We start from the raw sequence: 14,533 nt of genomic DNA on the forward strand, positions 1-14,533 counted from the left end.
ATCTCAGTTGCTGTGAAAATCTAAAGCTGACGTGAGAGTATCATTGAACAGCTCTTTGGTGGCCATCTTATCTGGATTTACACTGTTCTCTTGAAATAATAAATCACAAAATCTGTGCTATAAAGGATGGTGGTTTATTTTCCTTACTGACAATACACACATTTCAAAAGCAGATTGATGTCATACAGTCCCCAGGAGACTAGAGTTGTGTGGTGACCACAGGAGTGATTCCGTGGATGAGCAGTGTGGGTCCCAGGTCTCGACTCAACAGTTCCAGCTGTTGCAGGTATGCCTGGTAGCGGTTTGTGTCAGCTGGTGGGCGAGGCAAGTACAAGAAACGCACTGCAGGTGGTGGGGCTCCATGCTGACGAATTAAACAGTTGACTGCAGAGATGTATTCATCCGTGAGCTGAGCAGCGTTGTTGGGGAACCTCTGTACACCATCCTCTACTGCCTCCTCCTCCTGCGCTTTGTGCATGCCTTCCTCCTCTTCTATCAACTCTACTTCTTTCTCAACTTGTTCATCAGGTTTCCTGCTCCCCGTCTCATTCTCTCGTCTCCTCTGCCAGTGAAGAGCCACCACCTGGTCCCAGGCCACAGTCTCAACCTGGGCTGAGATCCTAAGTTCCTTCAGCATTCCCCTTAGCTTCTCCTCCTCCTCCGCCTGCAGGCTCCAGCCAGCTTCCACACACAGGAAGAGGCGGAGTCGAGTCTGCTTCCAGGCACGGGACTCGTGTAGCACGGAGGCCAGCTGCAGCAGGAAGAGTGAGCAGGTGTCGACATAGCCACAGTTGTCTGGTCGAAGGAGGTTCAGAGGCCACACATCAACAAATGGCCCTGTCCTGCGACTGCGGGCCCAAAACTTGTGGCCTGACTCCACAACCTCTTCCCGGTTTAAGTGGTCAAAGTAGCGGCCAAGAGTCACGTTCTTCCCCATTTTGATGGCATCGGCGATCACAGACACATATTCCTCTGCCTGGAGGTGTTTGGTTTCCTTCCTCAGATTTGGGAAGGACAGCCGTTGTTCTCCATGGGCATTTGTTGGACTCAGGCTTTTGCCTTCCAGAAGGTCTTCTGGGGTACAGTCATCATAGAAACCTAGGACAAGTGTGTTTGGCCTCATCCCACCTAAAGGTTGCAAGGTTTTTAATGTCACATGCACTTACAATAAAGCTGTGGCAACACTACAGGCAATGGAATATTATATATATTATAATATATAATATATATAAATGCAATAACAAATGGTTATAATAAACAATTGTCAAGATAGTTATATATTAATATTAGTATATATTATTGATCTGGGGGGGGGGAATTCAGTTAGGGGTTAACTAAGTATCTTGCTCAGGGACTCTTCGACACATTTATTAATGTAGTCTGGGATGGCAGGGGGGTACACAGGTGACCTTCCGATTCCCCAGGTGGCCTCTCTACCCACTCAGCTACTGTACTGCCATCCATACAATTTCAATATGTTGCAAAAACAACCATGTTTGTGAGGGTGACACGCTGTACACAAACACGTGAAGTGAAATGTTTGTAAAAACACACATTTCTGGTGATGATTTGGTAAACTTGCTCACCGAAGCCAGTGATGAAGAGCAGGTTCTGGACTCCGTGTCTGACAGAGTCAGCCAGGGTTAGGTTGACAAAGGCCTTGATGTTCAGATGATCCACCAATGACAACCACGAGTCATAACAGTTCTGCAGAGGGTCAGTAGGCAACCCATCTAGAGGACGACCACACACAGACAGACACAGACACGTGTCACCAAGTCTCATGTAGTCAAGTCAGATGTTTTTTGTTCCCCAAGATAAAACGGATCCTTTTCACCATTTTGACATTAGGACAGGTCAATGCAGATGAAGGTATGCCATCATGGAAAATGGCAAATGGTCTGCATTTATATAGTGCAGACCATTTGCACTATACCCATTGATGCCTGAGGCCGAATCTGGGAACGCCTTCTAGGGCCTGACCTAAGGTTTCTGAAAACCTTCAAATTCTGATTGTTTTTTAAATAGTTATGTTGCTACCAGTACCTGTATAGCAATAGCTGATGAGTCACAGAGAGCGCGCAGGCATCAAGGGTAGAACAACATATACGTTGCACCAGGCGTCAATATAGTCAGCTACTATAACCCCAAAACACTTTAATGTGCTACACATTCATGGTTGAGGCGGCCACACATGGCCACCTTCTCATCTGAACTCCGAAGTCCTTAAGTCAACTGTACTGTCAAATAACCGGTATGAAAAGGGTCTACAGACTCTACACAATTAACAAGATTCTCCTACCCATAAGGGGTCCTGCAATATAGGTTACAGTTATCACTTATATCGACATAACATGATTTTTACAGTTTAATTTGTTGATATGGAAAATAAAACAAAAACATGATTTTTTATTATTCTATTAATAAAAAAATTAAGAGAAGAGAAGAAAATATTGATAGTTGCAACCCTACACTCACCCAGTAACCCCAGCTGTACATGGCCCAGGACAAAGAGGCCACTTTTCTTCAGGTCATTGATAAAAGTGATAAGACCTGTAGCACTGCGTGGATTAGCTACCATCAGCAGCAACTGAGGTCTCCAGAACTTGACATGGTCCTTTCGCACATCTAGCATCAATAAGTACTTGCGCACCTGAGAGAACAGAGAGCATGAGAATTGAAGTATAATACAGTATTGTTATTCAATGTATATCGTTGCTGTCGAGCAGCAACCTTATAGCTCTATTTAAATTGATGACCTACAGTACATTGTCCTACAAGAGTGTCGTGCAAGCAATAGCAGATATGCAAGCTGACACGGTGTGAGCTTGTAATTTTGCCATTTTCACAATTTTTAAAAACATTTGAAAGCGAAAAGTAAACAGCTTGTGACCAACTAACTACAATTGATCCATTGGGACACATACGTTTTTTTCCCCATTTCATGAAAGTAACAGTTTTGGACATACAAGGTTTCCAGCCAACAGCGACAATATTCTAGTACTACCGGTTGCTATACTAGAACGTACATGCTGCATGGAGTCTGTACTGTACCTGGTGGAAGATAAGGGCCTGGCTGATGTAGCCCCAGTTGTTGGTGGGACAGAGGTAATGTATGAGCAGCAAGAGCAGCAGCATGAATGCTATGCTGGCAAAGGCATAGATTGCACTGATCAGGAACATCATCACCAAGCAGCCCAAGATGCCGAGGACACACGTATGCCATGTGAATAAACGGAATGAAGGTCTAAACATCAGAGGGAAAGAACAGTTTATTAAAATGAGTGTCTTTATATTCCCATAGTAATCATTGCTATAGAGAGGGTTTGTTCAATAACAAAAAAACAGACAAATGGGTTCTCTTGATTGGATAACATCTGATTTTTTTTCCTGTTTACTAAAGAGCTGGAGAGATGGGACCGCTGTTATAACAATGATTGGCAACATGAAGCTACATGTACATACATATACAGTGCTGTGTGAATGGTTACAAATCAAAGTTGCGTTTCTTAATTTGAACACTCAAGTGATGCATTTTCAATAAAAGGTGTTTCACCATTTCCCACTTGTCTCTCTTGAATGTTCGTGGCTTGACCTACAGTAAATTAAGGGAACAATTATCCTTGCTGTTACTACTTGATACATTGTGGCCACCGTTTAGAATCTTTGTTGCCTGTAGTCTCAACACAAATAGAGTTTTGTCTTCTTTTCATGCTTCCCTGCTGGCAGGGCACTGGTCAGGCACCCAGAACTTGATGCAAGTAAATTAACACTATGGGAGCCAACCCAGGGCAAAGCCAGGAGGGGAAAGCAGCGTACCACCTACATAGACATACTGCAGCGCAACAGCTTAGCTATTAAACAACACTACGGATACATTCACCTACACATATTCATATGTATGTTTATATATGAATATGTGTAGGTGAATGAATATATATAAGGACAACATGAATGTATGCACTGTGTAGTTAGACAGATTTCCATCAGTCTACAACATGTGCACCTAAATATGCAAATTGACTCCAGGGGTAGGGCCCGACAAGCCTATGGCTTCTCCCTAGACCTTTTTCGGATATTGGACAGGACATAAGCAACGGACACTCAAAAGTAGGAAAAAAATGGAAATGATATGTATGAACTGTATGTCCACCATTCCGAAAATAAAACCGAACTGAGCTCAAAACCTGAAATTGTGGAGGGTAGCGATCCAGGAATCCCAAGTTTGTGTTGTATAGGCTAGACCTCACTCTTGCAGTAACATGCTTAAGAATTTTTTTTCCCGTTTACAATGAACACCTAAGGAATGTACCATTTATTTTTATCCACAGTTTTATCCACAGTTTCTTTAACTCTATTGCACCTGAAGTTGGGAGCCGACGCCCATTCCAGGGCCAAACAGGCCAGGTTCACAGCAGCATAGACCAGCAAGAAGAAGATTGTTACAATGCCAGCGATAGTGTTCAGTTTCCCAGAGAACAGCACCACCTAATGGTAGGGAAAATCAACCACAAATCCAATGAGCATTAGAACTCAACTGAATAAGTAATTAAAACGAGTAAATAATATGCACGAGTTGTTGCATGAGCCATGTTAAAAGACATGTTAAAGTCTGACTAAGTGGATCCAATGTGGAGTAATTCTAAACTTCATGATACACATACACAAGTAAGTAACTGAAAACTGCCAAGTGTAACTGTTGACACATTAATACTATACTACTGTACCTGTGCTAGGGCCCAGGAGATGAGAACTGAGGCCCAGGGGTTCCCACTAAGAGATGTTTTCCTTGCAAAAGCAAGGAGGACCCCACCTGTAGACAACAAACAGTAAAGTCTTAAGGCTCATACATAGTCTGGATTTTCGGTGGTGAGGTGACCACCGAACTACAACATGACGTCACAAGCCACGGTGAAGAGCAAACCACGGCCACCGCTCCAGCCCTTCTCTCTGTTTTTACTCACCACCGCTCAATGTTATTTCAGCTCCAGTGGTCAGCTCACCACCGGAGTGGTGGTCACCTCATCACCGAAAATCCAGACTATATGAATAGGCCTTTAGCCTCAGTAAAGGCTTGGGTGAGACGATATGGTTTCTTTCGTTTTGGGTCAAATGGACTAAAAGCTGATAACAATCAGCCTATTGATCCCAAAGCCCAAAAGTACTACTTAAATCATACAAATTTGGTTTATTAGTAGTTTGTGCCAATTCATTTTCCTGCTATGATTTAGCAAATGCCTGAGATGGTAAAGTGTCGACAACATGACATTTTCACTATTGATTTTCTTTTCTGTCATAGCCCCCAAACTGTGGAATGACCTCCCTTCCCATGTGAAACTGGCCCCCACCATCGAGACTTTTAAATCTCTCCTTAAGACCCACCTGTACACCTTGGCTTTTAATTCCGTTTGAGAGTTCTGTGTTTTTCTGTGGCTTTGTTATGTGTCCTTTTCTACTGTGTGGTTTGCTGGTGTCTTTTGTTTTAGCTTTATAGAACCCCCAAATCACCGGGTTTCAGTCAATTCTGTCCAGTGCAATTATACAAGGTCAAATGTTCTAAGGTCAAAGGTGCTGTCTGTTCTATGAAAATGAGACTTCTCACATTAAGACGCAGGCCTCTTATTTGCAGCAGATGGCTTGCCACAATTAAAGTATTTACTCAGCTTCACAATTATACTTTCATCCTTGTGACAGACTATATTATATTTTAATCACTCAAAAACAGCTGGTGACAAGATGGCATCAGCTGCAAAATACATATTTCTCCTCAGTTATATGAAGATCATTCCTGTAGCCAGATGGATGACGTTCTGGGTGCTGTGCATGTCAAGTGTCTTTTGGCCCACTTCCCCTTACCATCCATGATTCTAACATCAAAAATAGACATTGTCGTCTATATATTATATTTTTGTCAAAACATAGTGGTTATCTACTTTCTCCATGGGTTCCATTTAATTGTTTTATAAATAATTCTACCAGTGCCCAAAAACAAAACCTTTAGTCAAGGCTCATAAGAACCCTCTTTTGCCACACCGATGCATGGAAACAAAACTGTATATTAGTGGAGGAAGCCAGGCAGATAGGGTATCTCACCAAACAGACTATCTTTGGACAGGGCGTAGAGGACCCGAGAGGCTCCTATGAGGTTACTCATTGCCGCAGACATGGTGGAGGAGTAGATGCCTATTGTGACCAGGGGCTTCCAAATGTTGATATCCGCCAGGAAACTGTAGTCTTTTTGGAGCAGGCCACTAGAGAGGATGAAGGACACAACTCAGTGAGAACTCTCTGTATCCATGTTGAGACAAATAATGGATTACATCACTGAACTTTTTTTCTTTTCTTTCTTTTTTTCAAAGATATTCTTTTGGGTTTTTTCTGCCTTTATTGATAGGTTGAAAGTAGTCGCCAGGCAACTATTCCACAATCTCCGAATGCTATATAGTCTGGAACTACACCTCCCGAAATCAGAGTAAGGAATCTGCCATTTCTGTTCACAAAAATATATTTTAAAATATCTTATCTTAGTTTTTTATTTCCATTTCTGCTAAGCAACATGCTTTTCTATTTATATTAGGATACATTTGCGCGACTGTAAAGACGAAACGGAAGTGGCGAGGAGGCTCCACTTACGCTTTATAGTTTACTCATGACAGCTCATCCGTTGCTCCAGACTGTATGATGGAAGCATTTGCAAACAGTCTGGCAACGCGAGACTAGGTTGAAAGTAATCTGGCAGGAAATGGGGCCCTCTCCCCATGGGGAGAGAAGACACGCGGCAAAGGCCGTCAGGATTGGGAGTCGAACCCGGGGCACGCCGTCAGGCTGGCTCAGCACTTCACTTTGAATGCATTATATATATTATATACCACCTGGAGGCGTGGTCAATGCTCTTTGGCCACTCCGTATAGCCAAATGGCATTGATCACGCCTCCAGGTCTTTAGTTTACTCAAGTTAGGGAATAAGACCTGGTACTTAAGACACGCAAAATACAGCCCTAGGTGTGAATCAACTAATCAAATCATTGATCGACAAATGTAACATTTTAGTGACTGAATAATTGGATTTATCTTGTAAATCATCAACAATGGATGGAATGTATGAGAGACCATGTTCAGCCGACTATGTTCACGTAACATACATTGTCTCGTACTTAAGAATTAAGTAAAAAAAAAAAAAAACATTTTATGTGTCATTTAAAACGTCACCTATTGAGTAAATGTGCATCTTATAAACAGAAATGTTGTGTTTGACTGCAGGGTGAACATATAAAACATTTTCAGTATGTCTGTTTCGTTGCACATAACTTGTGATGTAATTTCATGATCCTAATTCAATTCTATAGATGAATAAAACATAATAAAATATTGACAGATTAATTGTTTGAGAACAATTGTTAGTTGCAACCCATGTTGCCTGTGTATCTCACCGTTCACAGGACGAAGCTGCAAGTAGAACCATCAGATTGTATGTAATGAAGGTTATGACAACCGCAGCAAGTGTCCCTCTTGGGATAGAGTAGCTGGGGTTTTTAAGATCACCTGTACACAAATATACCTCACAATACTTTATTAACAGTTTGCAAAAAAGCAAAGGAAAGTATAGTTCAATACAAGGTTTGCCAAGAGGGTTGAAAACCCAAGAAAGCCTATGGCTTTTTTCCATTAGACCCAATATATTCTTTATTTTCCATTACTAGCATTATTTGTTAGCTGTATCTATTGTTTCCGTAATTGTCCCGTTTCATAACTGCTGTAATCCCATGACAGCTGAATTTCTCCTGTGGGATCAATAAAGGAAGGAAAGCAGCCAGGAAGGTCTGTCTGTCTTTCTCTCTCATATCTGTATGTAAATACGGACAGTCTCCAATTCCCCCATGAACAAATCCCTTTGTCCATCTTTTCACCCAGGGCTCATATTTACAAGTTATTGTCATGACCTACAGTATCAGTCATCTCACCTGACATGTTGGACCCAGCCATGATGCCGGTGCAGCCATTGAACATGACAGCAAACACTGTGGTGAAGCTCATCATGGCTCCAGTGGTGTAGTCCACTGTGTAGTCAGCTGGAGAGAGTGGCAGGGTTATTTATAGAAAGGAAGACAGCAGGGATAAATAATATTCTCCATCACCACAGCCTTCTCTTCCCAGCTATAGACTGCATGAATACAGAGCAGGTCAGAGAAGACAAGTCAAGGCCAATACAATCATGAGGGCTATAAATAAGTTCTGTACAAACCCCAGGTTGGTTGAATAGACGCGCAAGCGCATTCACAGACGCGTATGAAATACCAAATCAATGCATGTAAAAGAATAAGAACGCTTACGCCATAGGTTGCTCTCTAGGGTACGGAGCTGAGGGCGTGTGTAATTGGCACCGATTTGTCCTGTAGCGTTGACATGGCGTTGAATGGGCAGGATCACACCCTTTGGCTTCACAATGAAGAAGCTGATCAAGACGGAAGCCAGCACAGTGGTGACAATGATGACGATGACAAATGTGGCTTGGGCATAGATGTGAGCGCCCACCTGAAACGACAAACCACCCTCTGAGTAAAAACTGAGATGTGCTAGTCTAGGGCATAATCATTGTTGTGTAATTTAAAAAAAAACAGAGGAAAGAAAGGAAGAAAAACGACAGATCCCACAGATGTTCCTTTACTACTTTTAAAAGACTTCACTGAGCCCCACCAGGCACACGATGAGACACAGGAAGAGCAGGACAGTGCCATACAGCACATGCCACCAGTATCCAGACGGCAACACCTGGTAAGGACCTGCTAGATTTGCCTCAAGGTCTGAAGTATTAGTTGGGGGAAGAAGACAAAGTGTGATTAAAATGTGAGCACATATAAATGGACAGCACGCTTCCCTTTGTCCTCCATACACCTTACCTTCTGGTATGGCAAAGGTGGAGGTGACCGCTTCAACCAGTCCCAAAATGTAGAAGGCACTGCCACACACATTGGCAAAGAAAAACATGATCCCAATACTGCCACCAAACTCTGGGCCCAGGGCTCGACTAATCATGTCTGAGTATCCAAAGTGAGAAAAATCACAGCTGTGAAGGAAGTTGGAAATTGAGAGCAGTATTCTCACTACACCAATAATTCATAAAAATGTTGTGCCTACGCAACACAAGAGCTTAGATTAAGTGGGCGGTGATACATTTCAGTTTAGAAAATATTCCAAACATAAAAGGGAAAAAGGCTTGAGACAATTATTTCCACCAGATTTTCCCCTGTAATCTCTCTCTGCATCTTATTTAAAATGATAAATTAAAATACATCAATGTATGTGAGCGTAGGCCTAAGTGGAAGGGAAAAGCGTAGACTATGTAAAAATGGTAATCACACGCCACGCTAATATTTCTGTCTTAATGTCCGCACACATTAAAGTCAGTCTGAGCGGTCTTATGTCAGAGTAAAAGATGGAGACTGAGATGTAGGCCTATTAGATCATGCCTCCTGATGCACTCTTCCTGAACACATTTTCTAAGTTAAAGGATACAATAGGCCCCTCCAGCAGCTAAAGCTCCATTGGTGGATATAGCACAAACAGACAGCACAGTCATGATGATGATGAAATATGCCACCAAGAACATAACAATGGATTGGTAGAGTCCCGCTTGTCCTACCACAAATCCTAAAGAGAGACAGTCAGACAAGATTAAATGGCGCCACGTACGTATACTGAAGGCAGATGGAAGAATATCAACTATAGCAAAGATACCATAGGGATAATTGTAGCTAGAAATAGTTGTTCAAACTACATTGAATTTGTAATTTAGTGTTAAGCCTACAAAACGAACAAAATGTGATTTTAGAAAAATCCCACCTCATAAAAGAAAACTTAAACGACAGCATTATTCATGGCAAAGTATAAGAAATTACAGTTTTGGTTTTGTATACATGATGGTACAGGTACCTGCATTCCAGAAACTATAGTTCAGGTGGGAAGCAGGAAATCTCTGTTCTAAAATTTTAATAACTTCTCTGATCATTTGAAATAATCCACCATCCAGTTTGACTCATTATCATGAACATTTTCAAGTTTACTTTACAAATTCAGGTTCAAAATATTAGAAAATATATACCGGTAGTCAAATATTTTTCACAGGTGAGCTGACTAATCCAGCTTCCTGGGGTCCAACTTGTCCTAACAAGTACAGCGGTCAGAAAAAAGGAAAAATTGGGGACACAAGAAAAATAACTAAGAAGTGGTAAAATAAACATAATAATTCCTTTATTTTAATGGATCAATATTGTTAGTGTCAGTAGTTAACTTAATTACACAAAAAAATGCAACACTTCTTGAATCACCTCTGCAATTATGAATGTAATTAAACTACCAAGCTACTGCTTCACTAGTCCCTGCAAAATGTCAAGCCTACTTATATTTAGATTAATTCTACACTAGACCGTGGGATCAAATCATAGGGATAGGATGACATGGTTTTGTTTGTTTTTTGCCGTTGCTGATCCGGTCATGGTCTAGAGCGGATGCGGACACTGCGTGCATGAATGTGGGTGGGTGTCATAGAGTATTAAAAGGAGGTGGGTGTGCGGTGGGTGCAAACCACCGGATACAGTAGGCGGACACGCACACAGAATGTGAACAGCAGCACTGATTGAGCAGTAAATAGAAACCAGCGGAACGTCTGATCATCATGATCATGACGGCGATGACGCGAGGTTAATTCTACACAACAGTTACAATATTTGTGTAGTGAAGCTGACATGTGTCCCACCCCTGTTCCCCCTCACTCAGGCACACTGTATAGGTTTCTTTTCCCTTTTTACCTCCTATGATGATTTCCTGTTTATGTATATTCGTGCGTCTCTAAATGTTTTGATGAATTGAAAATGGTGGGCCCTATTGTACTGCAGGCTGATGATGTCCCAAACACTGGCCAACATATATTTACTCACCTATTCGCAGGAAGCCAACCACGCTAAACATAGACAGGAAGGTCGGAATAACCACTCCAAAGATTACTCCAAGCTTCTTTGGTGTTTTGCCTTGTGGGCAACAACGACCGTCTTTTTCCACAATCTCTCTGGACGCATTTATAGACTCCCTGCTGAGGGTGAGTCGATAGTTAAGAAGTGGTGCTTTTTCATCTGCCATGGTAATTCTACGACGTCTATAACTGACTACAAATATGTCCCTTTTCGGTGCAGTGAGTGTCTGAATTCTTCAACAGGCAGTTAAACTAATTCAGTCACTCACTGACTGTCTTCCTCATGCAAAGCTCCCCAGCCCAGTCCTGCACCAAACACCAGGCGCCATTCTAATTGGAAAGATGACGTTGGCTACCTGTAGCCTATTGGTTCAATGAAGGGCCCAGCTTGACACAATTAAATTACCCAAGTAGGCCTATACAACCAGTCAGGTTAAATAGAGACCTACTTCTAAGTTATATAGCCTATAACATAATAATGGCTTTTGTGTAAAACATATACAGTAGAGCTATTCTCTAGTTTTGGGCTTAAAAAGGTTAAAATGACCAGGCGGTTGAAAGTGCAAATATGTATATGGATGATGATTATTATTATTATTATTATTATTACCGGTATTTTAAAAAACAATCCTGATATACAGGATTTGCATTAAAATATAATTATTTGTTAAACTGAGCCGCTTTGCCAGACCTTTACACCACAGAATATCCTTTCATGACAGCAAACAAAAGCACAATCTAGGCTAATACAATAGCGATGTTCTGGACACTTCTAATATATTTTATATTATATATTTTATACTTTCATATTTCACATTATTTCATACTTTTTTTAAATTAATACTATATATTGTATAAGTTATATACAAGTATATATATATAAGTATATATATATATAAAACGTATACAATTGCGGTGGTTGTATTTTGTCTCCTTGCTCTTCTATTGAGACGTATAGATTATGTCAAAGGTCATGTCTCACCTATAGCCACAGTCCCAGCCTTACTCATCTGCGAAGAGAAAAACCTGGTCACAACCTAAGGCAGAGAATGTTTAGCCGGAATTGTCGGGTCGAAACATCCATCAGATGTATTTCCTCCGGATACAATATTTTTCGACCAATGACAACACTTGTTTCATTCACAGAGAATGTAAACAGATTTGTAAAGCGTCAACGTCATTTCCTTGAGCGGTACTTCCGCCAAAATCCAGCACTTCCGTTTATACACTCTACACTAGCGTAGGTCTTGCCCAGCGTGTGTCTCACCTAGACACAGGATCTGACACAAAGATTCAAGTTATCCTCCAAGCAAGCAGGCCAGCTCTATTAACTCAATGGTAAATTAAAATCAGCACAGGAAACAATTGGTTCAAATCTGGGGTAGAAGAGGAAAGTTACATAGTGCTACCGGTATTTATTTTTTGTTTGGGAAATGCTGAATCTAGAAAATACAGGTTGAAGGACAAGGCAAGGCCAGCAAATCGTAACCTGACGCTGCCAGATCCAAAAAGCTTGCTACACAAATTTGTTTCACAGCTTATTTGGATCTGGGATCGCGGAAGCAAATTCGATGACGGGGCTGTTCCTTTTTTTCAAGATACATGGTAGATGATTGGATGGGAGTGTCTGTCTATCACCGTGTGGGCGTGCAAACACAACCAATCATATCGACGTGTCTATATACCGTCACATCCGCATCCCGCCTTTAGCTCACGCTGATTGGTTCGGTACGAAGCAGATCTGACTCAGGGCTCAACTCCGTCAGAGATCCCAGATGAGTGTTGTGTTGGGGAATATGTTTCCGCAATACCGCCCTCATCTGGCAGCGTCAGGTTAAGCAAATCGTTCATGCACACAATATAATCCTCAATGTAAAACTGAATCGGTCCATTTGGGTCCATTTTTACATTCTCCATTTACTGTGTATTGACACTGGGAAGTGGGAACACTGAGGCAGCTGCTTATGCGCATTATAATCCATTAGATCTGATCTGCCTTTGACCTTTAGATGGTTTGGCAGTGATTCAAGATTTAGTAGATACTGTATAGGCGGCCTACATATCTCTTAGTTTTGATGCACTCTCCTCTTTATGAAGTGTGATGATATTGGCTGGCCTATTATATATTATTCACTGCATCTCTCATTATTATTTTCCTACATGAGTTCCAGAGCTCTGTCCTTGCTTGCAGAAGGCAGCTGTAGATTCTCATAATGACCAACAGAGGTGAGTGTTCTTCCACTTTTTACTGCATAAAGTCCTGGCCTGGTACCCTCCATTGAGTGTTTGTCAAATCCTTCCATTGGTGACAAAAGGGAATACTGAGGAAAGGTAAAATGATGAATGGGTAGTCGGGGGCACTTGTCCTCTTTTGTCCCAGTGAAGTATAAATACATAGTAGAAGTAGATGACTGGCGACAGCAATTAAAATATGGCAACGGGCTTGATCCTCTCTTTCTCTCTTTGTGAAGTTCTATTGGTTTTGGCCAGTCTGTTTGTCCCATCTTCATTGGATAGTACACCTATCTGCCAGAGCATCCATGAGCCACTCCAACTTGCCAGTGATCAGTCGGTCAAGGGTCCATAGGATGGCTCCAGGACTCTGGGTGCTCTGAGTCACACAGGACAAGGCTGGACTCTCCAATGACCCCTGCTGGTCCTGACAAATGTGGAAGGGATGAGATGTGTGAATGGTGGTAGAACATGTGGAATGTAGACGATAATGGCTACCAACCCTACAATTAATGGTAATATAGTGGCAAGCAACGTAAGGCTATACACATACAGTTACAGGACACAGGGCACACCAAAAACCGAGAAGTGGGAAAGGGAGGTCTGAATTCCAAATAAAGCAATGAATCTTACAAGTCTTCAAGACGTAAGGGTTAATGAAAGTACCGGTATGCTCTCTTATCTGTTATTTATATCCTGAGGAAGGAAGGGTGTGGGTGACTACAGGTCACTGAGAGAAGGCAGGGAATTTACTGGAAGCCATGCAGGATACTTCACTGAAAGTGAAACACACACACACAAACATGTCTTCACATACATTATGTGACCTGTTGTCAATGGGGGGAGGGGGCTAGAGAGATGGAGAGCACGTGAGAGAGATGGACAACGAGAGAGAAAGTGGGAGGGAGAGAGAGGAAGAGAGGGAGACAAAGAGAGAGGGAGAGAGTAAGAGATAAATCATGCCTGCATCTGCAGTTGTACTGCATATATACACAGTAAAATCCTGAGTATCGGTTTAACTCTGAGAGTGTAAATAATGGGAGCCTGCAATTCATACTATAGTATGACGGTGTCACTTACAGAAATACATTTGTAAATGTAGCTTTACCTTTTCAGAGTCAAATGAAATCAACAACCAGGATTTTGCTGTATAAAATGAATAAAAAGATTGCCTTCAACTCCAGGTGTGTGAGGATTTGCAGGTAGTTGTTTATGCTTCGCTCCAGTCTCTGCAGCAAGGTGGGAACACACTGTGACTGGCCCAGCACTCTAGCAGTCCTCACAGCCTCAATGAGAACACCAAGTGCCGCAATGATGTCCCCTCTCTTCTCCTGT

At 41.9% G+C, this 14,533-nt stretch overlaps 1 protein-coding gene across 1 annotated transcript; it reads right to left on the reverse strand.

The window, feature by feature from the left end:
- Positions 1 to 196: 196 nt before the first annotated feature.
- LOC308325959 (solute carrier family 12 member 9-like) lies at positions 197 to 11,052 on the reverse strand. The gene is made up of 14 exons (XM_080778748.1): positions 10,935 to 11,052; positions 9,514 to 9,648; positions 8,898 to 9,035; positions 8,695 to 8,801; positions 8,331 to 8,532; positions 7,962 to 8,069; positions 7,431 to 7,542; positions 6,094 to 6,251; positions 4,728 to 4,813; positions 4,364 to 4,488; positions 3,055 to 3,247; positions 2,479 to 2,653; positions 1,587 to 1,733; positions 197 to 1,128 (listed from the first exon to the last, which is right to left on the reverse strand). The coding sequence occupies exons 1-14, from the start codon at positions 10,963 to 10,965 to the stop codon at positions 200 to 202; spliced, it is 2,646 nt and encodes an 881-aa protein (XP_080634874.1). The 5' UTR covers positions 10,966 to 11,052; the 3' UTR covers positions 197 to 199.
- Between the last annotated feature and the right edge of the window lie 3,481 nt (positions 11,053 to 14,533).

Source organism: Protomyctophum bolini (assembly GCF_963924005.1).
Source record: "Protomyctophum bolini genome assembly, chromosome: 12".
Classification (NCBI taxonomy): Eukaryota; Metazoa; Chordata; class Actinopteri; order Myctophiformes; family Myctophidae; genus Protomyctophum; species Protomyctophum bolini.